Consider the following 27963-nt stretch of genomic DNA (forward strand, 5'->3'; position numbering starts at 1 on the left):
TACTCAAAAAAAAAAAAAAAAAAAACTTAGGACAGTAATGGAAAACAAATAAAATAAATGTGCATATTGTCCAAAGATTTTCTTATAAATCTTAATACTAAGGTGTAAATTATCTCTCTACAAAAAAAAGTGAAACAGTGAAGAGTAATAAAACACCTAAACAAACAGGTGTGACACCAACTTTGACATATCAGCAGAATGAGTGTGGGAAAGGAAGCCAGTCACTGTCCTAGTTCACCCTTATGACAGCTAAGTGGAACAGAGGGAAGAGGCCGTGTCATTTTGGATTTATGAGGTATAACTGGAACAAAGGAAACCATGTGATGCAGAGGCTGAACCAAGATTTCCACCGACCCCCACCCCCTACACTCTCACACACTCATTATGTTAGCATTAGAGCCTGGCTGGAACAGTGATCAACTCATTTAACTTTCTTCATTAATGATTAATCCAGGTTGAAGTGTAAACAATAAAAATGTGTGTTTTTCTTTCTGCCAAAGAGCTAGCGTCATACAGACAGTAATATGCACTCAGTAAAAGGGAGTGGATTCAGAACACTGGTCAAAATGGGTGTGATCCTAAGACATGAGTCAAAGGTAGGCAAACAAGGGTAAAAGCACAGACATAAAATGAATAGGCTTCACTCTGTTTCACCTACAACCCACAAACACAAATATTGAGATAAAGATTTGTTTATTAATATTTGTTTTTACTTCAAATAAATGCATTGCCATCTAAAATCCAAGTGCAGAACATTACGTTTCAGTGACAAACTTTTCTTTCAAGTTTAAGATGAATATCTTTATATAAAAACAGTTTCTAAAGTGCTGCAAACAACTTTGTTATAGGAATAGAGAAAGTGTAATAGAGGAAAACTACAAAGCAGCTGTTAGAAGCATGTTCTGAGAAACCTTGTTCAAGTACTAAACCATTCACATAAACATGGTATAAAACATGCAGCAATATGTGTTAGTTTTTGAAGAAAAACATTAAGTGAATTAACAGATCCAGAGTGGTTGGTCTGGATTACTATTGTTTAGCTGACACGCAGTGTTCTCTTAACCCAAGACCTGAAGCTTCCTAAACAACTTCTCATTAATAAAAAATTCCCCTTGATGCTAACATGTCCTCAACACATTCAACCAGTATGTTTCAGATAGGTTTGCACTTTAAGTTAAGATATAAATATATATATATATATAGTTATTTTCCAATGAGCATCAAGTAATAAAATAAAGGAAATCGGTGTGCACTGCTTTTACAGACACAAACTCTTCTTATATGCCCCACTACTGTCTGATAGGAGCTTTCTTGAGAAAACCATGGGCTTTAATATATATATGTATGTATATAAAAATGTAAGTCTTTAAAACTGATGAAACTCAGTCAAATGATAAATGTTCCTTCATAAGCTTTTCTTCATAGTTGTTTTAGTAACACTTTCATTCACCTCTTTTTCTGCTGTTTTAGCATCTTCCTCCGTTTGAGAATCAGTTCATAAAGTCTTCCGAGTCCCTCTTTCAGACCATCGCCAATTATTGCACAGGTTGGCTGCAAATGCCATGGCGTAGCAGCTCCTAGTTCTCTGAGAGCCAGCATTTTCTCAATTTGTGCCACGGACAGAGAGTGCCTGAGGTCCTGCTTGTTCGCCACAATAAGCACAGGTACTCCTTGAGTCTCTGAAGAGCGTGTTAGTTTGTGCAGTTCTGTTTTGGCCTCCTCCATCCTCTCGACATCCACTGAATCCACTACAAACACAATGCCATCTGTGCAGCGTGTATAGGACTTCCAGAGTGGACGCAGCTTCTCCTGACCACCAACATCCCAGAAGTGAAATGTCACTCTGGAGGTTCCAAGGGCTACTTTTACCTTCTCTGAATTGAATCCTTTAGTCGGGACAGTGTTCACAAACTCGTTGAACTGCAGTCTATAGAGCACAGTGGTTTTCCCAGCGGAGTCCAGCCCGAGAATTGCAATGTGGAGAGACTTAAAACAGGGAAGATTTGAGAAAACGCTGGACTGATCGGACAGCCCGTTACCCATTTTGTTCCTGGTGTGCTATCAGATCAACCAGTAAAGATCCATAAAGTTTACCCAGAATTCTGCTTGTTACTCCCAGAGGATCTTGGGAAACAAAGAATGTAAAAGGTAACTTAAACTCACAAGAGACATAAAATCAATCTTATTTTACACAAGTGGCTATAACAACTCATATAGAGTTATTAGACCCACTTTTATTAGAGATAGTCTTAATAATCACAAATGTTTCAGCAAGTTTAGCGTTATAAGCCAAACTTATACGTTATTATATATTCACCATTCTGAATCAGATCTGTTGACACAGCGAGTCACATACAGTCAGCTATCACTAGCTAACACAACACAGCGGCATCAAGACCTCACGAATGACGCAATACCTGTTTTGTATTGATTTAGAAGACGTCAATGTTTTGTATTTTAGAGCTTCAGAATTAGAGCTAGTGCTAGCCAGCGAACATGCATTATGTAAAATTAAATCACACTGATTTCATGACGCCAGCGGTACAGCAAACTGATAAGAAGTAAGCAGCCAACGTGTCTAACTTGCTGTTTGGGTTAAAGCGCACAGATTATTAAGGATAATAATCTGTTGTGGTATATGTTTAAGAATAACTCTTTAAAATCAAAAGAAACATCCAATATACTAATTCTACTCACCTCTGAAACTTTACTGCGGTTAAAAAGACTTCAGTTCAAATAACACCCTTCTCCATTCAACACACTCTCTCTCTCTCTCTCTCTCGCTCTCTCAGACCGTTGGCACGTACGCGGCTCATTTGTTTACCTTTGAATTGATTGGTGGACACGATTATGACGTAGACAGGCATTCCCGGCTGTAGAGTTGTGAAATCGCCTTTGCTGCTATAAAAGTTTTATCTCCATCTCCTGTTTATCCGCAACATGTTTGGTTTTGATACACTTCTAGTGATAACATACTAATAATAGTATAGTGGCAAAGTCCAACCTGAAAATTTTAATATAATGATGTTTACAATGTAAAAACCTTGATGTTCACTGAAAGGGGCCTTTAAATACTACAAAAAACAAACCAAAACAAATAACTTCTGTTTTTTTTTTTTTTTTTTGCTTTAAGACTTTAAGAAAAAATATATGACTTCATTTATTTATTTAAACAGCACTTTTTCAAGACCCCATAGGTCATGGGTGGAAATTTTTCCACCATTACAAAATATTATTTTATCCAGGACTTGGTGAGCTTCTCTTCTACACGGTCCATAAAAGCACTGTGCACTCCTCTTCTGCGACGATGTCTCTGGAAAAAAGTGGGGAACATTTTTTTTTCTAGTCTTAGTGTCAGTCCTAATATTCCAAAGAAATATTAAGCTGATAGCAGGTGACTGAAGAAAAGGTACATTTAATATGTATCAACCCTATGAATATAAAAATACACTTTAAGTTCAAGCATATGTAGACCCCCCCACAAAACCAGTGACTTAACCTATTTAACTGCACTCATACACTCAAAGGTGTACAAATGTGCACAGCTTTTATAACATGAAGAAATGGGATGCTCTGGAGAAGCTGCACCTGAGTTTCAGGTCATCATGCTCAGTGGACAATGTCAGCTAGAGGGGTTTAAATCCTATGAAATGAGCTGTGGAATGGCATTCCCTGGAGTTATGGTGCAATATTCAGTACAATACACCCACATAATACTCCACTTACCGTATATGACGCTGACTTGGGTGGCCAGGGGGATTTTGGCAGTATGAGCTTTGTATCCCACTTAAGTTCAGCTGGTTTGAAAGTGTTCATTTTCCTTGCTGTGTCTCTTTGAAGAATGCTTGGCACAGCTTGGTCCTCTCTGACTGTTTAAAGAGCATAAATCTGTGATACATAACTGTCCTTGGGCTATTTCTCAGTCTCTTATGCAATCTTTCTACTAGTACAGATGTAAAGACTAGCATGTCCTAACAGTACATAAGTGTCTTAAAGGAAATCTTCATTAAAAAATGTAGCTTTTATAAAAGTAGCACACATTATATAAACGCTACATCTTGTAGCGTTTTAATCTAAATTTGTGGCTCAGTGAACCATAAATGTCTGTCAGTCATTTTCTACATTGAACCTTCTTCATATTAAAAAACAGAAATTTTACCCACTCAAGGGCCTTCTCTATGAAGCATTAACTGTCTCATTCAGGCACTACAAAATAATTTAAAGATACTGTGAATTATTCATTCATTCTTTGTCTGTAAACGCTTATACAGTTCAGAGTCGCGGTGGGTCCGGAGCCTACCCAGAATCATTGGGCGCAAGGCAGGAATACACCCTGGAGAGGGTGCCAGTCCATCACACACACACTTTTGAGTTGCCAATCCACATATCAACGTGTGTTTTTCAACAGTGGGAGGACACCAGAAGAAACCCACGCTCACACGGGGAGAACACACCACACTCCTCACAGACAGTCACCCAGAGCGGGGCTTGAATCCACAACCTCCAGGACCCTGGAGCTGTGTGACTGCGACACTACCTTACCACCCTACTGTGAATTAAACATTATAAACTGGAATTGTAAACTTAATAATCATGTTCATAATATTTTGTGTTATAACAATGCCTTATTACTGTTTTAAGCTAATACAAAACCATATATATGCAAAAAGAATAATAAAAACTTACTTGCTCCCAAAGACAAAAGCTTAAATCTCAAATTCCCAGGGTCCTTTTCTATACATGTCACCATTTCAGGCATTTTTTCACATCCCTGCATTTTAACACCAACATAGTTAAAATCCTGTGGTAGGACACCACCTAGTGTCAGTGGTGTACAATGAGGCAAAAAGAAAGAATAAAGGCTCTAAGTGAACTTACAGGTCTGAAATTGTGAGCTTTGGGGTTTGCGTAAAGATCCCTGGGAAATTGTCCTGACTTCACAAACAGTAGCTTTAATTGTAGCAAGTCAGGAGGTCTGTATGATGTGTTAAAAGGTGGAACAGTCATCTGTTCTGGTTCTGAAATCCTGACCGGACGCATTTTACCAACATCGTGAGATATATCTGATAATTTGTGAAGGTTGAGGGTTCTCTTTTTGATTCTTGGCAAGCTTTGGGACCGGTACAGTTTCGGGGTAAAATCTGGGGGCTTTATGTTCCACAGGTCATTCTGTCTTGTTATATCTGGTAGTATGATCATGTTACCACGGGTAGATAAAAATTGTTGGTTTGCAGAGAAGTGGAGTTTTCTGTTGAAGTGAAAGGACTGTCCTGTGTCTGATATATCTGCAGATCTCTTTGTTGATTGCATGCCGCTCTGAATTCAAACAGGAGATACACAGGAAATATGTGCATAATTTAATAATGATCACCAAATCTTTACACATTTTACACATTTTGTATGTTGTTGTACATTTATTAATTCATGCAGTTGTTTGTGACTTTTTGACCAAGGCCTTATTATGTAAAATACACGTATCGTTATGACAAGTGTATTCATACACTACTGCAGTTATGATTTTTATAAAACAAACTATAAATCTAAAGAGTACGTGTTAACAAAGCAAAATCAAAACTCAGTAGAAACTGCTAAATATTAATCATAGATCTCTGAACACAAAATCTCCCTGAGAAATGATTACAGCTGGCAATACCCAGCAACTCTAGAGGTGAAATAAATGTTTAGTTCTGAGTAAAGAAATATAACTAACCTACCTTTGAGTGTCTGCCAGTCACGTCTTTTGTCGAATTTCAGGTTGTTGTGCTCAATTGTGGGTTTTAAGCACAGCATGGGGTGTGGAGTACAATACAAAGGTTGCTAGGATGCTCAAGTTTGGAGCCTTTACTCAGAGAATGGGCTTGTGGGAAAGGCACCGTAGGGAGATGCACCGCAGAAAAATAAAAGGACGTCCTAATAACCACCCAGTTTTGGGCAAAGACATGTTTAAAAGCAATGTGATGGGAGGAAAAATCCCTGTTATAAACCATGGCAATGCATCACATTCAACAGGAAAATTGAGTCCAATTACCAATTAAAACCAATAGAGGGCAGCAAAAGACACGGTTGAATTATGACTTCTTTTGCGTCTTCTTTTTCATGTTCCATTTCACGAGAATTTCCATTTGTTTTTTCATAGGTTTATCCGGTTCTGACCGTACTTCTGAAGACAAAGTGCTTTTAGGTTTAGTCTAAGAGCATAAACACAATAATTAATTTTCAGATTTCCATGTGACCTTTAGCTATATAATTACACTGAGGTGGAATTTCATAGAATTTGGGTTTCTTCTACGTACTTACATTGTGTAGGTCTATCAACCACCAGGGGACTTATGATGCCTGGGTTCACCTTGTCTGTATTCACCAACAGAAAGCACACAAAAACAATGTAGAGTGCCAAATGTGGATGGAAGACGGGAACAGAGACTCTTCACAGGCAACTCGGTCAAAGGGTCAGGGGTCACAGCTGGGATTTACTGGGTTAAAGCTTAAGGGGAAGAGGAGCCAGAGACATGCACTCGTCTGCTAGTGACCTCACACACAATTTTTGTGGCAATCTGTTTGCTTAGGAGGATCTGCCTTTTGAATCTCTGTAAGGACTGGTGTGGGATCTGACCGTAAAAATAGAAAGAAGCAATATAAGTGTAAACTAACTAATTTACAATTATATCAACACTGTTATCCTATTTATCAAGAGACATAGAAGATTATTAGGCACTTTTTGCTGCTATAGGCATCTTGGCATGCTGGGTGTTCCTATTCAACAGTCATTTGGGTCATATGTTGACATAGGATTAGATGCTGGGTTTGTTCTGTGTTTATTGTACATTTATATACAATGGGATATTGTGTAATTTACAAATACATATAACACTATTTCATACCGTAGACTGGTAGGTTGCTGTGTGGAAGAGATTACGCTGGCAGACTTGGGCCTTTAGTTGAACAAAAATATTTCTTGGCAACAAGGGCATAACAGCACAGGCAAGGCATTGTCTGCTCCGTGTATATGTGTGCACACACACACACACACACACACACATGAAATTGTAGGTAATAACCAGTTATTACACACTCTGTGAACTCTGAACTCCGAGAAAGAAAAAAAAAGCTCATAAATAAACCTTTTGTATTTAAGAGTAGGGACAATAACCCAACTGGAAGGAATTATGCTTCTTGTCTCTATGAATGATACATTAATATGGATGGCCACTGGGTTCATGAGTATGTTGTGTCAAATACATATTGATCCATAGTCTAAACTGTAAATCCTTGGATATTTTTGGAGTCAAAATTGTACATATTTTTTACGTTCTGATTGCTTGGAGAACATTGTTTGACTATTTTACCAGACCTTATTGACCTTTATTTACCCTTTGAAATCAAATCATAAGAGCTAAAACTCATGGGTTTATGCTTTTGTGTGTCTTTGTTATACACTTCACAGTGTCACAACTGTGTATATGAAGATCCCATTCTGACAAATCAGTATACATGCCTTGTGATTTAAACTGATAGTGTGAAGAGTGTGTCACAGACATTTAATTAATTTCATACAGCGTATCAACACTGCTCAGTCACAGAACAGATGGCAGGTAGAGGTTTCTGTATTCATCCTGTGAATGTTATTCACATCTTAGAAAGGGAGTGGGACAGCCTTGATAAAAACAGTTTAACAGATGCCTTCTGGTTATGTGATTCCTTCACATTTTCTCTTAGGCACCACACAACAGATTGTTTTCTGCTTTCTCGGTAAGAAAAGTCTTGGGCTGTTACTCATTGTTGATGAAGAAAGTCAAACAATGGGTGATTGATGAATAGTGGATCTGTTCACAAGGAAAGTTTGTTTTCATTTTACAGAGCTTGGATCTATTTGTTTATGGTCTTGCCCCTTTTGGTGGTTTTACAGATTCTTTAAAGGATTTAAAGGATTTTTTATCCCACTAGTATAGTATCTACTATTACTGTATACTCATATCTCACATCTACTACTTATTCTTATACACAACCCCCCCACCAAAAAAAAAAAAAAAAAAAAAAACGAGACCCCTGCTTCTCTCTGGAAAGCGTCACCTGCCAGTGGACCTGGATTATATTTATTTAAATACTTAATATAAAGAAAACTTGTGTTGGAAGTTGATATCACCAGAAGATTCACAGGCTACTGACACGTGGTTAATACGATTTCTGTTCATTCGAAAGTGTGAACGCCACACAAAGCTACAAAGCTACGTAAAACAGTTGTATAACATTATAATGAGGTAAATGTTCTCCGCCAGATGAGTGTGGGGTCTGTAGCTGATAATTGTGCGCTTGTGACTCGAGCTTGAGCGGCGAAAGTCTGAGAGACATTCCGCAGAGCTGAGTCGATTCACAAACGTCTATACGTAGTTTTTTAAATATTTTCGAGATTTGTTCCTCGTCATTTTCCTCAGCGTTTCCCTCAAACAAGTGACGATAAACCGGGTTTCTGCTCTTGGACAGAGTTCTCCGAACGCCGCTTCTGGCCAAACGTTGAAAATCAGAAGACGCCGTTGTAAACATTGGTAAGAACCGCGGTGGATGTGAAAATGTGGCTCCCCTACATTTGTCTGACTGCGACTCTTTACAGCGCTCACTACTCTCAGGGAGGTAAGATTTATAATGTTCGTCCGTGGTCATTTGAAAAGGAAACTAAACTTTATGGATTTTACGTATATATTAATTTTGAAACCTACCCTCTGCGATACGTAAACCTTTCTACTTTCTCTTACATATATTTACGTGTCGTTTTGCTTGTTTATTCTGTAAGACGCATCAATTGAAACTTGTCATTTACCTGTAGAACGGGTAAAATGTTTTCTCATGGTGGACAATATACTGCGGTGTAATACCACACTAGTATTTAAGTGAGATCCCCGTTTGTTGCAGTCCACTCACTATTTACTATAAATTACTTTTGAAATATGATCTTACTGGTTGTCTAAGTGGACTGATTCTGAACCTCTTGAGCTTTTAAGGTAGACTCAAAGTTCTTAAAAGGTAATTACACCAGATTCCCTTAATGTCTGTATAATTGAAGGGTTAAGCTGTGAACAAATTAATTCAGAGAGGTTTAATGTGAAAGCTCGTTATTGGGTAGAAACTTACAAAATCGGACCTGTTGCAGGAGTGGTGATAGGAACCAGAAAAACTGAATGCCTTTAAAAGCACTCCTGAAATAGTTAGAAATTATAACCTACTTCTCAGAACATGGTTTTACAATAGTTTTGGTTTAAAACACTCAGTGAAACCTTTTGAAACAGCAAAATTATCTTGTGGGTTGGGGCTGTAGAGCTGCAGATGAATGACAGAGCAGTAGACAGAGGTGGGGACTAATTGCATATTCAGAGCAATTTTGTAATTTAATGAACAGAGATGAGTTTTAGGGGTATGGTGTATGATCAGAAGGGGCTTAAGTGTACACATATACCTGTTTTCTAATAATAAACGTTGTTTTAAAACTATGTAGGGTGATCTTGAACAAATTAATTTGTGTGTATTTTTTTTACTGCATTTGAAATTGGTCTCATTGATCAGATATTTATCAAAATGAGTGCAATCTGCATTTTTGAATTCACATAAATGATTCATTTTGTGTTGTGTGGGGGTACATTTACAGTGGAGCCTCCTGAGTGCAGTCCAGGGGGTCACACCGTTCTGAAGGACCCCTACCGCAGCACAAGCTTCACCTCTCAGCAGCTCCCCCAATCTGCCCTGCAGGAGAAGCTCATCTGTGACCACTCACTGGCCCCTGGGTGGTACCAGTTCCAGATCTTTGAGAAACCAGCCCGTATGCCCACCAAATGTGTAGAGGTAGTGTACATATGTTTAATTTACTTCCGCTAAGCTCTCAGCTGCTGTTGTCCAACCATATGTGCTGTAGCACATTTTAGCTCATGTTTAGAATCATTAAAGTATGTCACACACTTCAGACCTTAGACAGAGATTCAGAATCATTACAATGTCTCTGAAATGCACAGATTGTAAATATATAGTGCCTGCTCAGTAGCATCTAACGTTTCACTGTTCTCTGAATGGCATTGGGCAGTTGGCCAGATTTCAGTTTTTTGAAGTGAACACTAAGACTTTGTCTGATAGATTTAGATGAACGTAGACTATATGAAGGATAATTCAATTTGGTTTGTCATTCAGTCAATGATTCTTTACACATAGAGTTTGTCCTAGTAAATAGGCCTACAACAGCATCTTCATTTAAACAGCACATAAACATTACCATTTAAAGAACAGGAAACCAAACTAACTGCACATAATGGTGTAATTTCTTTAAATATCTATTGTACAATTTCACCTGTTTCCAAATATTAGCTAGGAGCTGTAAACAGATCACTTTTAGTTTGAGAAACAGAGCTGTATAATATAAAAAATAAATAAGCAAGCTGTTGCTTGTAATAGTGGAAAGTACAAAATGTATAAGGAGTATCTCTTTAAAGGTTCCAAAGCAGGGGCAGCATGGTGGGCAGCAGGTAGTGTCTCTGTCATAGCTCCAGGGACCTGGAGGTTGTGGGTTCAAGTCCCATTCCGGGTGACTGTCTGTGAGGAGTTTTGTGTGGTCTCGCCTTGTCCGCTTAGGTTTCCTCCCACGGTCCAAAAACACACGTTGGTAGGTGGGTTGCTGACTCAAAAGTGTCCGTAGGTGGGAATGTCTAAGTGTGTGTCACCCTGTGAAGGACTGCCCCCTCCAGGGAATGTTCCTGCCATTCCAGATAGGCTCCGGACCCACCGTGATGCTGAACTGTATAAGCGCTTACAGACAAAGAATGAATGTATAAAAATAATACAAAATGATTATGACAAGGGATTTCATTATTTTCTTAGCATATCCATTATTTATCTCAGTAAAAGAAGGATGGGAATACATTCACATACAGGTTCAGATCTTTATCATAATGGGCATGTAAGTTATGTCCAAACTCCTAAGGGGTAATTTTATATCATACGGACCCTGTTTAAGTTAAATATCTGTTGTTTTGTCTTTGATATTTCTAGGTCAATCGCTGTGGAACCCAAGCTCCGGTTTGGCTCTCTCTGGCTGAGGGGGAGACTCTCCCACAGTCTCTGGAAGTAAAGCAGCTGACAGCTTGTGCTACCTGGCAGGCCTTCAATGGTCCCAGTAAGGACTGCTGCCTGTTCCGACTGCCTGTGTCTGTAAGAAATTGTGGAGAATTCTTCGTTTACCTGCTCCAGCCTACACAGGGTTGTATGGCTTACTGTGCTGAGGGCAAGTCATCCATGTTCCCACTTTCCCACTTACATTTCCAGCGTTATGAATAATGTAGTTTTATATTTATTTCTTATTTTTTATATGTACAGAGATATCAGAATCCACACAGCCAAGCTGTGAACCAACACGCCTTAACATAGATGGAACTTGCAAAGGTAAACCAGCAAAATAACACCACAAAACCTGAGTGAATCATTTAGCTACTGATTTTTTTTTTTTTCAGTGGTAGTATTTTTTAAAAAATGTTAATTTCTACATTTTTAACCATGGATTATCCAGCATATGTATCTTATCTTTTGAAGAACATTTTGAAGTGTGTTTGGATGGTTTCAAGATTGAATTTGTCTCTCAGCATGTCTTGGATCTACAGGCACCAAAATAATTAGGGCCAGAGTTGCCAAGCCTTTGGAATGTTTCTGTCCTTAATGAGCTTAACGTGTATTTGGGTGTTGGGGGTCAGCTTGAAATGTTACCATGGAATCCAGGTTATGAGTGATAATTCAGCTCTTGTTGATGAGCTGTAGAGGCTCTTAGTCACTGCATATGCAGACACATAGTCTGTTGTCACAATAGCTGTACCAAGTACATCTTCAACTGAACAGGATATGCAGTACTGTACAAAAGCTAGAAACACACCTTCAGCCTTCAAACAGGTCCTCAAGTACGAATCAGTAATTTTTTAGGAAAAACAGAAACTTTCACAGAAATCTCAGAATTCTTAAGTAATCCCAAATACAATAAGTAATGTAAATTCTGGACCATAGTTTTTATAACCCTTTTTTGGGGGGGTTGATTTGCAAAGTCTCTTTTGTGTCTGTGTGCTTTTCTCAGTAATGGCTTCTTGTAAGCTATGCATCCTTTCAGACCCATAGTGATGGTTTGTCTTGTTTCAGGTCTGTAGGAAGGACACTGAGATTTTTTCAGACCTCAAGCTAAAGGGAGGGTTTTCTCCCATGTTTCAAAAATGAAAACTCTAGTTTCTGTTTATCGAAAAGTGGCAGGGGTTGTTGCCACACAGCTCCCGGATCTTGAGTTTAGTGTGTTCTCTCAGTGTCTGCATGGGTTTCTTCTGGGTGATCTGGTTTCATACTACAGTCCAAAAACACATGTTGGTAGGTGGACCGGCCTTGTGATATTGCCCACGGTTGTAAACTTGAGAGAGAAAGGGTTCCTGCTTACACCATATGATTCTGTGTTGGCTCTGGACGTACCATGGCCTTGATCAGCATGAAGCGAACGAATGAATGAATGAATAAATGAATGATAGTGACAGTGTCTGTGATCTTCCAGGATTACCATTAACTTTACGGTACTTTCAGAAGAAACCAAACCTGTTCTAAATTTAAACTTTTAAGTATGGATTTCCCCTCCACAGATAAGCGGCCCCCTTCTCCCTCAGTGCCTGAGATCAGAGCTGAGATGTCAGGCTCCAGTGTTTACCTGAAGTGCATGTTTAATGGTCTCAGTGGGAACAGTTCTCTGGGTTTTGTGGTGACCTGGTGGCGTTTATCCCCGCATGGCAACAAAGAGGAGCTCAGACGAGAGACCACCATGCAGACCTTTACTTTCATTGAGCTGGATGGCATCAACCTGCGACTGGGAGACAGGGTATTTACTTGATAGAGTCATTATTTAGTGCTTTTAAATTTTTGAGAGTTAGACTTGATCTGTACTACTGATGAAATGGACAAAGTATATTGGACCAATGTAAGTATACAGTACGAATACAATATACATGTATGTGTTGTACTGAACTAGTTTAGTGTTTATTTCGGTTTTCAAAATGAATACAGTATATAAAAAAATAACAACAATAATAATAATAAATAAGATCTCATTCCTCTAAAAAAGTAACTCCTGAGGACAACGTAATTTTTGTTCAATTCCGTTTTGTGTTGTTTACTTTAATATGTTCAGTTTGGTCTTTCATTCTCTTTCATTCTCTATGCAGATCTATTGCAGTTGCTCCAGTTTCTTCTTGGATGCCCCAGATATACAGGGTCTTGCAGTGGAGAGTGAAGAATTCTTTGCCGGGATTCGAGTATGGTCTTAGATATTCCGCTTTATGATGTTACTCACTCACTTATTCACATACCCCTTGCTTAAGGTTACTAGTGTGAGTTAACTTTGCGTCTCAACATGTAATATATTAACTGGTTTATTCTGGTTGGGCTTTAGATGATGCCTGAGCTTACCTCTATCTCAGAGGATGAAAAGAACTTTAAGCTGGAGATAGAGAGCACTGTTCCTGTGCCCTGCATTTCAGAGACATGCAGCCTTCTGTTAAAAATCAGTACCAGCAGCCAAGGTACCTATACACACTTATATTCACTTCCACCGCCACCCTGAACTGGATAAGCTCTTACAGACAATGAGTGAATGATGAATATATTATATTATTTGATCATTTTAGAAATGTGTTCTTCCATCTCCTGACCAAACAAAAAATCGCAAATAAACGTTAAATATGTCTGTATTAAAAACATTATTTTATGTAAATAAATACTATGTTCTGCTCAGATGAGGAGGCTCTGGGTGCTGACCTGATTCTGTCCTCCTGTGAGGTGCAGTTATCTCAGGCGTTATGCAGTAAAGGAGTGTGTAGTCACACAGTGCTTTACTACACTCCGGTTACTGACATCATCAGAGATGGAGACAGAATCACCAAAATCTCCATTGAACCTATAGTCAGCAGCAACTTTCTCTGGAATGGATATGCACCTCAAAGTGTGCAGGTAAATAAAAATATAAATGTATACAACTGTATTTTTTCTGCTAGCGTTGATGGCAAATACAAAAACAACAAATGTCTGTTGTTCTGTACTTCATCTTTATTATTATTCCACCTTATCTTTCTCACTTTATGTATTATTCTCCATATTCCCATTCATTTGTATGCACTTATTATTTAAACTGCTTTAATTAATTCATTTTGCAAGATACACCCACCAAATTTCACATGGCCAAATTTGAGACTCAGTTTTCAGTTCACTCAGGTTTCCTTCATTAATTTTAATGGAAAACTGCTAGTGCATGGAATGTCTTTATTATCCTAGCGCTCAGTGGACACCCTCTGAATTCCCCTTTTCAGCACATTTTCTTCTAAAATGCTTATATTTTAAGCGAGAAACTTAAATTTTAAATGGTAGAAATATTCTCAGTTTCTTTAACACCGGTTACAGTTACAGTAACGTCTGGAAATGACCATTTTCAGCTTTTAAACAGGATCCATCGTACTGTGCTTCTTCCAAGTAAAAAAATAAACTAATTAAATTCTGTTTTCGTAAATCATTTCTACAAATATCATATGGTTTCCCATTAAAAATCACTGGCTGAATATTCAGCACCTTTAGATTTAATGGACACAAATAAAGTGGTACATCTGTGACACAGTAACTCACAGCACACACAGATTCAAACTCATAGAGACACAGCAACTCTGAAGCTCTTGCAGCTTCTACAGGAATTGCACGCTCTAGTTTAAATGATCATTTTTATTTTTCAGATAACTGTAAAAGATATACCACCTGCTTACTGTTATGTGTTTACTGATCCGCACATCATCACCTTTGATGGCAGGTAGAGAAAGACTATCTAGATTCATAATTACAATCTTTTTCTATTGTACATCTTGGTGATTATGACAAAGACATGTTTTCAGGAGCACTGACAAATTCCACAATTGTCTTTCTGTCTTTGTTATAAGGAGTTACGATAATTTCCAGATCGGCACGTTTGTGCTATACAGGAGCACAGCTCGGCTGTTCGAGGTGCATGTGCGTCAGTGGGAGTGCGCTAGCCTGACAGCTCACTCCACGTCCTGTATCTGTGGCTTTGCAGCCAGAGACAAAGGCAGCGTCATCACCTTTGACATGTGTAATGGATTGGCTGGAGAGACAAAGCCACAGCTGTCATGGAAGAGTGGAATATCTGTAAAGAGTGGAATTCGCATCAGTGAGTCCTATCAGGGCCGCAAAATTACTGTGAGTCCACGTTACCCGAAATATATTATTTATGCTCCTTGATAAAGAATGTAATGTCTCTTCACACAGAATCTGTTAATATTAACTCATTAACTCACACATCTGGTGGGTAAATAAATATTTCATGGCTTTCTGAATGTTTTTGATTATAAATTATAAGCTAATAATACCATTGTAATCCAGGTGATAAATGAAGATAATTTTAGTCAGTGTTAAGGCATAAGGAAATGTCCATTTTGTCCTATTTCTTTGTGATTTGAAGTTCACATTATACCTATGACAACTGACAATCTTTATACACAACTCTGCATACTTCTAGAGCTCAGTTAATACTTTTTCTTGGTTCTAGCTTTTATTCCCTTCAGGTGCTTTTGTACGGGCAGATGTAGCTGATTGGGGCATGAGTCTGACAGTAAGGGCCCCTGGATCTGATAGGGACCACACTGAGGGCTTGTGTGGGTCCTTTGATGGACAGTTGCTCAATGACTTCCACAAAGCGGGAGGGGAGATTTTGGCAGATAGTGCTTCGTTTATTAACAGTTGGAGGTATGACCCTTTTGTTTATGCCTCTTTGGTGTTAGATTAGTGCATTGTGTAAGCCGAAGCATCATCAATACACAGGATATCTTAAAGTGACTGAATGTGATGTTTGGTGAGGGTTCTTTATTTTCATTAATTCATTCATTATCTGTAACCGCTTATCCAGTTCCGGGTCGCGGTGGGTCCAGAGCCTACCTGGAATCATTGGGCACAAGGCGGGAATACACCCTGGAGGGGGCGCCAGTCCTTCACAGGGCAACACACACACACACACACACACACACACATTCACTCACACACTCACCCCTACGGACACTTTTGAGTCACCAATCCACCTACCAACATGTGTTTTTGGACTGTGGGAGGAAACCGGAGCACCTGGAGGAAACCCACGCGGATACGGGGAGAGCACACCAACTCCTCACAGACAGTCACCTGGAGCGGGAATCGAACCCACAACCTCCAGGCCCCTGGAGCTGTGTGACTGCGACACTACCTCCGTGCCGCCCTGGGTTCTTTATTTATTTTAATTTATTTATTTTTGTCTTTCACTAGGCTAGCACCAAGCACCAGCTTTTTCGACAAAGTCATACTCGATGAGAGCACCCCAGCCATCGTTCACTATTGCCAATGTAATCAGGAGACCAGCCAATCAGGCGTTAGAGCACGCCCTCATTTTAGCTCTTTCCCCTGCTTTCTTTTTGCCCGCCACAATTCACCTTCCATCATCCCTGCTCTGGATGTCACAGCAGAGTACTTAAGATCCAGGGAACCTTCCACAAAGCCTGACATACATCTGGAAAGTGCCCAAACACAGAGAAAGAGGACAGGCTTGCAGAGGATCTTCAGAGGCCATGGGGGGCACCAGAATCCTGCTCATCAGAGTTTAAGTCAGTCATACCTGGAAGGTGTTGCATATTTCTTTCCTGAGGACCATGCAGTATCTAATCAGCCTGATTTATCCACACTAAGTTGGCCAACAGAGTCTGGTCTGACAGAGCCGGTTGCCCGACAGCTTTGTGAAGGGTCTCTGCGGAACTCCACTGTTGGACTAAGTTGTGGAGTCCTCTTGTCTGAGGTGATGGAGCAGGCACTGGAGATGTGTGTGCTGGACCAGCTGCTGAAGGATGACCAAGCCTGGTTAGGAAACATTATACCCCTACTGGAGAATGAGTGTGAGAGGAGAGTAGTGGAAGAGATGGGGCGAAGGGAGGAGCTGGACAGCATAATTAACTTCCTCAGATGCCCCAACCTTTGCAGCGGCAATGGTCAGTGCACAGAGCGTGGCTGCATGTGCTTCCCTGGGTTTGGCTCTTATGACTGCAGCCAAGTCTCTGGTGAGTGTTGAGGCAGGCAAATGTGCTCTAAAATGCGTAACCTCTCTTAGGCCCATTGTGGGTTGTATATTGAATGTATAGCAATGTAATCTGTATCTACAAGTTACTCTGCATACACACTGGCAGTGAAACCACATTTTAAACTGTTATCATCACAGGATAAAAAAAACAAAACTTTTATCTGCTGTATGGACACTCTGCTGTATTCTTTCAGATGAAACCCCAGAGATCACAGAGCTGAAGGGTGGAGGTCTCTGTGATGTTAGACATAGCTCCTGCTCTACTGTCCGAGTTCTGGGACACGGTTTCAGAAATGCCATTGAGCTGAAATGTGAAGTTATGAAGGAGAAGGTTGTCTTCCTGTTTTACAACGTTTATAAAATCGCAGTTTTGTTAAATGCATTTAATTTAATATGTAATTAAATCAATCTAAATATGTAATGCTCAGTAACAACCAGAAATGTTCTACTTTGAAACATATATATTACAAAGTGGGTCAGAAACTGAAGGATCAAGATATAAATCCCAATGGCAAAACGTTTGTGGTCTTGGTGTGTTAGATAATAGATGGTGAGTCGTCACTGGGTGATTCTCTGATGGTTCCTGCATCGTTTGTGAGCTCTAAAGCTTTAGAGTGTCATCTCCCTTTAGAAGACATGCAGTCTGCTGATACCTCCTACCCACCAGTCACTCGCTGGCAAATCAAGGTAAGACCGTTCACCTAGAATAATGTCACAAAACATCTTTGAAACCGTGTAAGCATTTTCCAGTTGTGTGAAATGCAATAGATTATGTTCAAACCTAACAGGCCTAGCTCTATTCCTTTATAAATCAGCTGCTAGCAGACACTCAGTGTTTATGTTTTTATTTATTGCAGGTTTCTAATGATGGCTACAGTTTCAGCAATGCCAAGATTCTTACACTGTTTGATGGAACTTGTCAACAGTGCACCCTCAGCAGCTGGGTTTACTGCACTTTGAAGGTGTGTGCAGTGAATTGTCTTTGGATGTTCTGTAGAAAGTTACTCATTAGCTTAAAAAGTACCTTAAATTGGCCACTTTCTAAAAAACGTGAGTTGCCATACAGTCCTGTGGGCCTATTAGGCTTAGTAAGCTTTTAAAATGAAAATGTTTTCTCAGAACATATCCTGAGTAGTTAAGTTTGCTGACATTTGTGGGGCATTAACTGGAAACAATTTAGCAGTTTGTGCTGTTTCTAAATGAACTCACAGCTTTACATTCACCAAACAAACCTGCCATTTTTCTTGGGTAATTGTAGAAGAGATTTCTAATCATTGTTTTCTTCAGTGGGCTTCATTATCTTTGCTGGCAGGAATATTTGGTGTTTAACTGGTGACAAATTTATTGATCATTTAGTTTGTTTCATAACTGTTTAATTTGGTTAATTAAAACATTATGTAGGTGATAGAACCTTTACTGCTTTCTATAAGACCTCTGATGTTTATATCATTTTATTTAGATCAGAAGTGAATAACAGACAAGGACCAAGACTCATTTTAATGCATTAATTCATTCATCCGTTATCTGTAACACTTATCTAGTTCAGGGTCGCGGTGGGTCCAGAGCCTACCTGGAATCATTGGGCGCAAGGCAGGAATACACCCTGGAGGGGGCGCCAGTCCTTCACAGGACAACAAACACACTCACACATTCACTCACACACTAACACTTACGGACACTTTTGAGTCGCCAATCCACCTACCAACGTGTGTTTTTGGAGCGTGGGAGGAAACCGGAGCACTCGGAGGAAACCCACTCAGACACAGGGAGAACACACCACACTGCTCACAGACCGTCACCCGGAGGAAACCCACGCGGACACAGAAAGAACACACCACACTCCTCACAGACAGTCACCCGGAGGAAATCCACGCAGACACAGGGAGAACACACCACACACCTCACAGACAGTCACCCGGAGGAAACCCACACGGACACAGGGAGAACACACCACACTCCTCACAGACAGTCACCCGGAGGAAACCCACACGGACACAGGGAGAACACACCACACTCCTCACAGACAGTCACCCACAGGTCCCTGGAGCTGTGTGACTGCAACACTACCTCATTTTAATGCAGTACATTTGTTTTTCAGCTGGATGATTTTTACCTGTGCTATAGTTTATTGAAAAGGGGCTTTACATTTTAGTCATTACTTACTTGTCATAAGTAACAGTAGGATTGTGTTCATAGAATAGAACAGAAGAATAGAAATGTACAAAAAATACAACCACAAACACTTAAAAAAGCAATGATGTCATTTCAAGTTGATTTCAAAGTGGGCAAATACCACCTCTATGACAAATGAATTCTATTGTAATAAGCATTTTCTAATAAATGTATTTATGAAGGTTTAATATGGTGTTAAAGACATAAAATAATGTATAACTATTTCCTGTGCACTGTTTATCCAAGGTGCATTTTTAAGTGAAATTCTGCAAGAATGTGTTAAATCTTAAAGATGGTTGTGCTTGGGTTCTGTGTCTCTCCCACATCCTCCCACAGAACAGAAGCTGTAAAATTGATGGCCAGTGTTATGGAGAGGGCGAACGAAGTCCCAGCAGCCCCTGCCTCACCTGTCGACCTGATCTGGCCAAATATACCTGGTCCATCAGTGAGAGTAAGTTACTGGATACAGTCATAGAAACTTAAACCTCTTCAGCACAAGCCAGATTTCTGTGTTAATGCTGTTGCTGTTCAGACTCAGGGGCTACTTATCCCCAGCGGTGTGATCTAAAGAAGATAATTTTGATGCACTTTCAGTAATGGCATATTCAGCAACACAGTTTTCATGTCCTCAAACAGGAGTGCCATTTTCCCCCTTGGCAATCTGGAAAAGCAGTCATGTAAATGTTTATGGCTATTTGCAATGGGTAGTAATTAAGTGAGCTTTGCACACATGGCTCTTGGCCCTGGGCTGGGTTTAGTGGTGTAAACAAGACCTAAGTATACAGCTTCAGTTTGTCTCAATATGTTCCAGAAAATGAGCCTCCTGTGTTCCACTCGGAGCAAACCCACCTGCAGACTTTTTATGGGGAAACCTTTGTGTACCAGTTTGTCTCCACCGACCCTGAAGGCTCTGCAGTTATGTTCACGCTGGTGTCTGGACCCAGGGACGCTGTTCTCTCTCCCGCTGGTTTACTCATATGGAAAGCCCAGTCTTTCTCCAATGTCACCTTTGAACTGGTTGTCAAAGATGACTGTAATGCAGAGACTCAGGCCGTTGTAGTGGTAAGTAAGGGACACTTGGTTTTGCTAAACCATTTAGCCATCCATTTAAGGTTTGTGATGCTAATTTGGAAGACATCTTCTAATTGAATACTTCTCTCATACGTGGTGTGAAATAGAATTGATCATTTTTTACAAACCCCATTTCTGCTTTTTAAAAACCTAAAAAAAACGCCATTTGTTTATCCACTTAAAATGACAAAAAGACTTTTTAGTGTTTTAAGAAAAGCTGGGACAGACATGTTTGCAACCAAGTCACATCATATTTTCTGCTAATTGCCCTTTTGAATTATTTGGGAACTAAGTATTGCATTTTTGAAAGTGCAATTACATCAGTCTCACATCTCTCTCGCAGTATTTTTTTTCGCCTCTGTCTCAGCTATTTCAAATGTGTTTCCAGTCTTCTATAGTTTTATATGTTTAAAAATTGCACAGTGGCATAACAGGTAACATTGCTGTTGCACAACTTAAGAGTCTTGGTGTCGTGGGTTCGAGGCCTGCTCCCTCTGTAAGGGGTTTGATGTGTTCTCCCCATGTCTGTATGGGTTTCCTCCAGGTGCTCTGGTTTGCACCCACAGTCCAAATACACATGTTGGTAGGTGGACTGGCCATGCAACAGTGTCCATAAATGTGAGTGTGTGCTGCCCCTTCCAGGGTGTGTTCCTGCCCTGCGCCTATTGATTCCGGGTGGGCCCCGGACCCACTGGATAAGCGGTTACAGATAATTTATGAATAATCTTGGCCTGTAAATCAAAGCACCTGGAATGTTTTCTCTTCTGGGAAATTATTCAGATCAAACTTCAAGTTTAAGTGATTTAACAAAGTTACAATTTTTTATGTTTTAGAAAGTATCCCAACCTTTCTGGAAATGGGGTTTGCATTTCTATCTAACATTAAAACAGCTAGCCTTGTTTTTTTTCTCTGCTGCATCTACTTTTCAAATGTATGTTCAAATAAGAAGTATGTTTATACCAATCATAACCACGAGGGGATGCTATTTGGCTTCACAAAAGTGTATGTGCATTGTATTTGTTCACCTCATCTTTCTGTGTTAATTCTTGCACATCTAGTTTTGAAAGAATGTCCTTATCCATGTTGTTAACTGAATATATTAATATATTTTCTATTAATTAGTTTTCTCATGTATTAATTGAAGTTCTGTCTTTACTTTACAATCAAATTGTTTTATATTTTTATATGTTAAAAGATTTTTGCTTCATTTTCCAATAGTTTGGGACTGTATAAAGGGATGGGTCTTTACTGACCATTGTTTATCTGAGAGATTTCTCCACATTTGTGACAGGTTTCCGTTCGCCAGTGCGAGTGCCATCATGGAGCCCCCTGTGTAACCAACATTAACTTCCCTCCTGGCAGTGGAGAGTATCTGTGTGTGTGTCCAGCTGGTCTACTGGGAGAGAGATGCGAGACTGATGTAAATGACTGCAGATCTAACCCGTGTCTGAGGGGTGAATGTGTGGATGGGCTGAACTCATTCACATGTAACTGTCCTGAGGGCTTCACTGGTAAATCCAATTTCTCTGTAAAGTGTTTATTATTATTATTATTATTATTATTATTATTATTATTATTATTATTAAATTATGTTATTTACAGTCAAATTAAGGAGATATTTCTGTGCTGATCAGATAAAAGGTAACCCACCTACATAAGGAAGTGGAAAATCAAAGAAAAACAAATTTACGGGTTTCTTGGTTGAGTTCTTTTGATGCTGTTTGTTGTGCAGGTGTAATTTGTGAGGAGGACATTGACGAGTGTGTGTTAGGTCCGTGTTTCCCTGGAGTAGCCTGTGAAAATACACTTGGGTATTTTAAGTGTGGACCGTGCCCTCTCCACCTCACTGGGGATGGGAGAAGCTGCATTCGTGAGTTCATCCAGTTTCCATTTCTCTTTCCTTCAAGAGAAATTTGTAGTTTGAGCTCAGTACTGCTTTAGTTTTAATCCTTAGACGTCTAAGGGTCAGTTTCTTGGACAAGAAAATGGAATCTTATTTTTTTTTTTTTATTATATATATATATATATATATATATTTATTATATTTTTATTTTTCTAAACTTTGTATTATGTAGTTATATACCTTTAATATAACATTTACTTATTCAGCTACACAGTGGATTGCATTCAGGTGCATTTGACGTTTTTGCTTTTGCTTTGTTGCCAAAAAATGGCAATGACAGATGTGGATAAAGAAGACTTGGGAGTTGGCAGAAGGGTCAATCCCGAATCCCCAAAAGTCAGCCCTAAGCGAGGTACGACAATCACGATCAGTGGGTAGACTGAGAAAACATCAGTATGTTCTTAGGAAAGCATTTGACCATTTCTTTCCTCGGCTTGCCTTGTGTGTTCAATGTTTCTTTCTTCTTCTTCCTGACCTGTAGCACAGAGCCCATGCTTCAGTCGACCCTGTCATCCAGGAGTCCAGTGCTTTGAAAGTGTGTACACATCTGCTGGCTATATCTGTGGTCCTTGTCCCCCAGGACTCTATGGCAATGGTCAAACCTGTACCTCACGTTCAACAAATAGTGAGTGGAGATTTTTAATGCTGGAGTCATTCATAATGGTGTGTGGCAATGCTGTAAACGCAGTTTGACCTAAGGCTGTATTTTAAAAGTATCATTAGTCGTTATTTTAGTTCCTCAAGCATGGCCTTCTGACCTTCAGTTTCTTGCAGGACAAACACAAGTCACTAGAGAAGGGGGCACATCTGATGCCATTTCCTCCTCCTCTTCCTCCACTTCTTGGAAAGCCTCTGTTGGAGATGAAAGGACCACTTCCAGCAAGAGGAGGCCATCACTCACTGATAGAAAAACCTCTTTCAACAGCACAGACCAGAGTATCAGTCATGCCAAGGCTTCTAGGACTGGAGTGGAGCTTCAGGAGAAGGAGTCTGTGGCTGTGCTTGTTGAGGGTGGCCAGACTTGTGGAGAGTCCCTCTGCTTCGCCGGTGTGGCATGTGCTCCAACTCCCACTGGTCTGTTCAAGTGTGGCCCCTGTCCCAAAGGTTACAAGGGTGATGGGATCACCTGTAAAGGTTAGAACTAACTCCACTAACAGGGATGCTTTTTTGTGGGCTTATGGCTGCATCTACCAATGGTTATTACAAACTAAAATATGTATTTCTATATAGTGACACTTGTAGTAAAAGTCATAGGCATATATGTGTCATCAAACATCACTTAACATTAATATCAGTAACATTTAAATATCTTACTATTACTATGCGAATGTAAGGGGTCAGGTGGCACCACGGCCACCAGTAGGGGGCCTAGGCAAGTCAATTTTAGAGCAGGAACCATCAGCTATCAAAAGTCCTAGTCCCATACTCCTCAGCACCTATCAGCAAGGGCGGAGTACACCTGTTGGGTTGGGTCTTTGTTTAAGGGGTGACTGGTATGGAAATCAAAAGGAAAAAAGAGAAAACATGAATCATTGGGTGCAAGGCAGGAACACACCCTGGAGGGGGCGCCAGTCCTTCACAGGGCAACACAGACACACACACATTCACTCACACCTACGGACACTTTTAAGTCGCCAATCCACCTACCAACGTGTGTTTTTGGACGGTGGGAGGAAACCGGAGCACTCGGAGGAAACCCATGCAGACACAGGGAGAACACGCCACACTCCTCACAGACAGTCACCCGGAGGAAACCCACGCAGACACAGGGAGAACACACCACACTCCTCACAGACAGTCACCCGGAGCGGGAATCGAACCCACAACCTCCAGGTCCCTTGAGCTGTGTGACTGCGACACTACCTGCTGCGCCACCGTGCCACCCAATTGATAACATAAAAGAGAGATAAAAAAGAAAATACAGTGCTAAACAAATGCTTAGAAAGGAGAGTTTAAAAAAGAGAGAAGATGGGCTCACACATAACAAGTTTTCTCCTTTGTTTGGCCTGTCCCGCCTTTTTTGTGCATAATATGTGTCTTTCGATTTGTTTACAGCAACATGTCGCTATCCATGTGGTCAGAACATGGAGTGCTCTCTGCCTAATACCTGCACCTGCAAAGAAGGATACACTGGCTACAACTGCCACATTGGTGAGTCCCCTGTCTACTGGCTCACCTTTGCCATGAAACATTATATAAAATGTACCAAAATCCACTCTCACAAACGGATCAAACTGATCTTGATCCCCACCTGGCAGCTGTGTGTCGTCCTGACTGCAAGAACAGAGGGAAATGTATAAAGCCCAACGTGTGTGAGTGCCCTGCGGGATACAGTGGCCCAATTTGTGAGGAGGGTAAGCAGTAATTCATCAGTTTATGTTCGTAAATCAGTTTTTAGTATTGAGTTAATAAAGGGAAACTTAATATAGAAGTGGGCAAGATGTAAACTACGTCATTTAGCGTGGTCTGATTTGCAGCAATTAAGAAGTTATGTATGTGGGTGAAATTGTCGGTTGTTTCTATTTCGTTGTCCAGCGAACTGTAATCCACCATGTGAAAATGGAGGTAGCTGTCTGTCCAGAAACCTGTGCACTTGCCCGTATGGATATGTGGGTCCAGGGTGTGAAATAAGTGAGTTTTATTTATCTGTTATAAAAGTAGGCTTATCTTTTATAAACAAGATTTTGTCATGAGATATTCTATGCATTTACATTCTGGATCTCTTTCCCTCTCTCTCTGTGTGTGTATGTGTGTGTGTGTGTGTGTGTGTGTGTGTGTGTGTGTGTGTGTCTGTAGTGGTGTGTAACAGACACTGTGAGAACGGCGGAGAGTGTGTATCTCCTGATGTGTGTAAGTGTAAGTCCGGCTGGTATGGACCAACATGCAACTCAGGTACCTCGTCTCTCCTCTTTCTCAGATGTTGTTTTGGATGTCATTAACAGACAAACACCCTGTGTCTCTGCAGTGTCACTGATCGTGATCGTTTGCTTCCTGTTTTTCTTTCAGCCGACTGTAAGCCTGTATGCCTGAATGGAGGCACTTGCATTAAGCCTAACATCTGTGCATGTCCCAGCGGGTTTTATGGATCACAGTGTCAGATAGGTACAGTCAGAGTACATATTTGTAGCTCACACACAATATGGAGAATTTCACATAGACAGTCGATCTATCAACCTTTGTTTTGGATTGTCTGAGAACAGAAAGACTTATACACAGGAGCTTGAATTCAAAGATGAAATGGTTTAACCTTCTGATGGAGGCTGTATTTGGTCCATCAGTCTCTTCCTTCTGCAAGTAGTTTAGCTTAAAAAATGGCCATTTTGATTTGAAATTAAGTGAATCATGTGTGGTGTCTTGCTTTTGTATTTCTTTAAGTGATAAAACAGAAGCTTTATGCTGTGTTTCTTTGTTATAGCTGTGTGCAGCCCTCCCTGCAAAAATCGTGGACAGTGCATGAGAAACAACATATGCTCTTGTCCAGAGGGATACACTGGCAAGAGGTGTCAAAAGAGTGAGTTTGGAATTTACTCAGTAGCTTTATACTCATGAATATTCAATGTCAGTTTGAATTTTGCCTGTACTTCTGCAGTTATGAGGAAATGCGATGTGTCTGTGCAAATAACACACAGGATTCTTGTTCATGTAAAAGATGTATTGTTGTTTTAGGCGTGTGTGATCCCATGTGTTTGAACAAAGGAAAGTGTGTGGGTCCAAACATGTGTTCCTGTGCCTCTGGTTGGCGTGGGAGCATCTGTAGCATACGTAAGTGTTCTTTTTACCAACAAAAGCTAATGGGAGAAAAGTGAGAAAGATACCACGGGCTTAATATAGAGAAACTGAATATGTTAATGGCAGATTCACTTATTGTGTAGTACCATTTAAACATTTAAAACTGTGCTCAGAAATATGAATAATATTAAAGCAGTTCTCTTCCAGATGAATGGAAATGGAGATGGTTATGGACAGGGCTGTAGATGATTGCTGTGTAATTAGGAAACTAGCAAATATCAAACATCCTCATATCTAATATGTAATGTAACTATGTCCTGTAATCGTTTTATATATAATATACGTACATCTCTGTTCTGTATGTAGCGGTGTGTCTACAGAAATGTAAAAACGGAGGTGAGTGTGTGGGTCCCAACACCTGCCACTGTCCTGTTGGATGGGAGGGCTTACAGTGCCAGAATCGTAAGTCCAATTAAAATTCTGCTCACTTCCTAATCGTTCATCTTCAGTCCATTTAGATTTGAACTGCAGTGCATTCCTATGGTAAATATGGTGTGGACACCTCTTCAGGCAACATCTCAAAGGGAAAATAGTTTTTTTAGCTGTTGGAACATCTATGTGTGGATTTGATGGCATTTAGCCTTAAACACAATAAAGAGGTTAGGTACTGTGTGTGATGTTGGATGATTAATTCTGGAGGACAGATGTCATGCCAACTCATCCTCAGCTTTACTATGGAGGGTGAATAAGGTGTGTATGCTGCACAACTTTAAGCTGATACACTTATGCAGGGTGCCTACAAACATATAGACAAACAGTGCCTCTTAAACCTCGACTCATTCCTTGTGATTTTAATCAATGCCCAACTTCTCACAGCCATATGCCAGAACAAGTGCCTCAATGGAGGAAGGTGTGTACTGCCCAACTACTGCCACTGTCGCCCAGGGTACAGCGGGCACACCTGTGCCACCAGAGTAAGATGATGAAAGAAGAGCAGGGCACAAGACAGGCATAAGGAACTGGCTTTGATTAAGGTCTCAGACAAAGTGTGTGTGTGTGTGTGTGTGTTATTCATACACTAATGACCAACATTTTTTATTAATGTTTTTAAAACCATTAAAGCATTTTTTGCAGCAGATGCATGTTTACAAAAGGTAATATGATGCTAGTGATTTTTGTTTCAAATTAAGACCGATTTCCACGTTTCCATGATGTAGTACAGAATACTAACAAACCTGCTGTTGTGTTTTTATCTGTTCACACAATGCAATGTATTTGATGCTGTTATTAACAGAAACTCTTCACAGTGCACATTGTCACATATTTAAATCGCAGCAATTTAAATTTCCTCAATTTTTTTTTTGTGTAAGTAACAATGCGCCACATTCTTTATTCACTGTCTGGTCTATGTCACTATGCAATGTTTCTCTCACTGCCTGCAGAGATGTAATGTCAAGTCCTGTACAGTAGAAATGTGACTGTGCAACTAATGGTTGAACACAGAATATATACAACACACAACAGGAAGTGAATCTTTAAGAAAACACAGTGTACATAATGGGTTAACAGGTTAAATTTTTACAGGTAAATTTATTGAACAAAATTTGAATATACTGTATTTTACTGATGTTTGTTTTTTATTTTGTAAAATTAGCGATAGAAAAAATGTCAGATGGTTAATGTTTGTGTTTATGAATTAGAAGTCCTTGGAGTGTTTGTACATTTTTAATTGCTTCATTACATTTTTAATTATTAAAACATACCGGTGACACTGGGTACATGTATGATCTCCTGTATCAGTAGAAACAAACCTAGATTTCAGGAATTCAACTTTATGCTTAGTTCGTTGAAACAAAAGAGAAAAAATTACAGACTTGTAACAATGTAATTTCTGTCAAAAACCAAAACAAAACAAACAGGGATTTCCAATTGTTTCCCATTTTATTTT

At 39.8% G+C, this 27963-nt stretch overlaps 3 protein-coding genes across 3 annotated transcripts; 1 reads left to right on the forward strand and 2 right to left on the reverse strand.

Moving 5' to 3' along the window:
- Positions 1–696: 696 nt before the first annotated feature.
- Positions 697–2794, reverse strand: arl4aa (ADP-ribosylation factor-like 4aa). Its single transcript, XM_066677081.1, has 2 exons — positions 2698–2794; positions 697–2124 (listed from the first exon to the last, which is right to left on the reverse strand). The coding sequence occupies exon 2, from the start codon at positions 2041–2043 to the stop codon at positions 1447–1449; it is 597 nt and encodes a 198-aa protein (XP_066533178.1). The 5' UTR covers positions 2044–2124; positions 2698–2794; the 3' UTR covers positions 697–1446.
- Positions 2795–3232: 438 nt separating this feature from the next.
- On the reverse strand, positions 3233–5199 carry si:dkey-30e9.6 (uncharacterized protein LOC564083 homolog). Its single transcript, XM_066675502.1, has 4 exons — positions 4879–5199; positions 4687–4771; positions 3727–3869; positions 3233–3313 (listed from the first exon to the last, which is right to left on the reverse strand). Exons 1-4 carry the CDS (start codon positions 5197–5199, stop codon positions 3233–3235), a joined length of 630 nt encoding a protein of 209 aa, XP_066531599.1.
- A 3054-nt stretch (positions 5200–8253) lies between these two features.
- On the forward strand, positions 8254–27907 carry vwde (von Willebrand factor D and EGF domains). Its single transcript, XM_066675605.1, has 32 exons — positions 8254–8258; positions 8549–8628; positions 9638–9831; positions 11026–11257; positions 11350–11415; positions 12636–12868; positions 13212–13301; positions 13439–13568; positions 13781–13995; positions 14766–14839; positions 14967–15243; positions 15593–15789; positions 16339–17120; positions 17335–17471; positions 17681–17827; positions 17998–18102; positions 19649–19763; positions 20124–20374; positions 21675–21894; positions 22116–22253; positions 22567–22638; positions 22768–22911; positions 23061–23420; positions 24342–24437; positions 24545–24640; positions 24822–24917; positions 25083–25178; positions 25293–25388; positions 25702–25797; positions 25953–26048; positions 26382–26477; positions 26892–27907. Exons 1-32 carry the CDS (start codon positions 8254–8256, stop codon positions 26996–26998), a joined length of 5139 nt encoding a protein of 1712 aa, XP_066531702.1. The 3' UTR covers positions 26999–27907.
- Positions 27908–27963: the final 56 nt, after the last annotated feature.

The sequence above is a fragment of the Hoplias malabaricus genome, chromosome 1, assembly GCF_029633855.1.
Source record: "Hoplias malabaricus isolate fHopMal1 chromosome 1, fHopMal1.hap1, whole genome shotgun sequence".
NCBI lineage: Eukaryota > Metazoa > Chordata > Actinopteri > Characiformes > Erythrinidae > Hoplias > Hoplias malabaricus.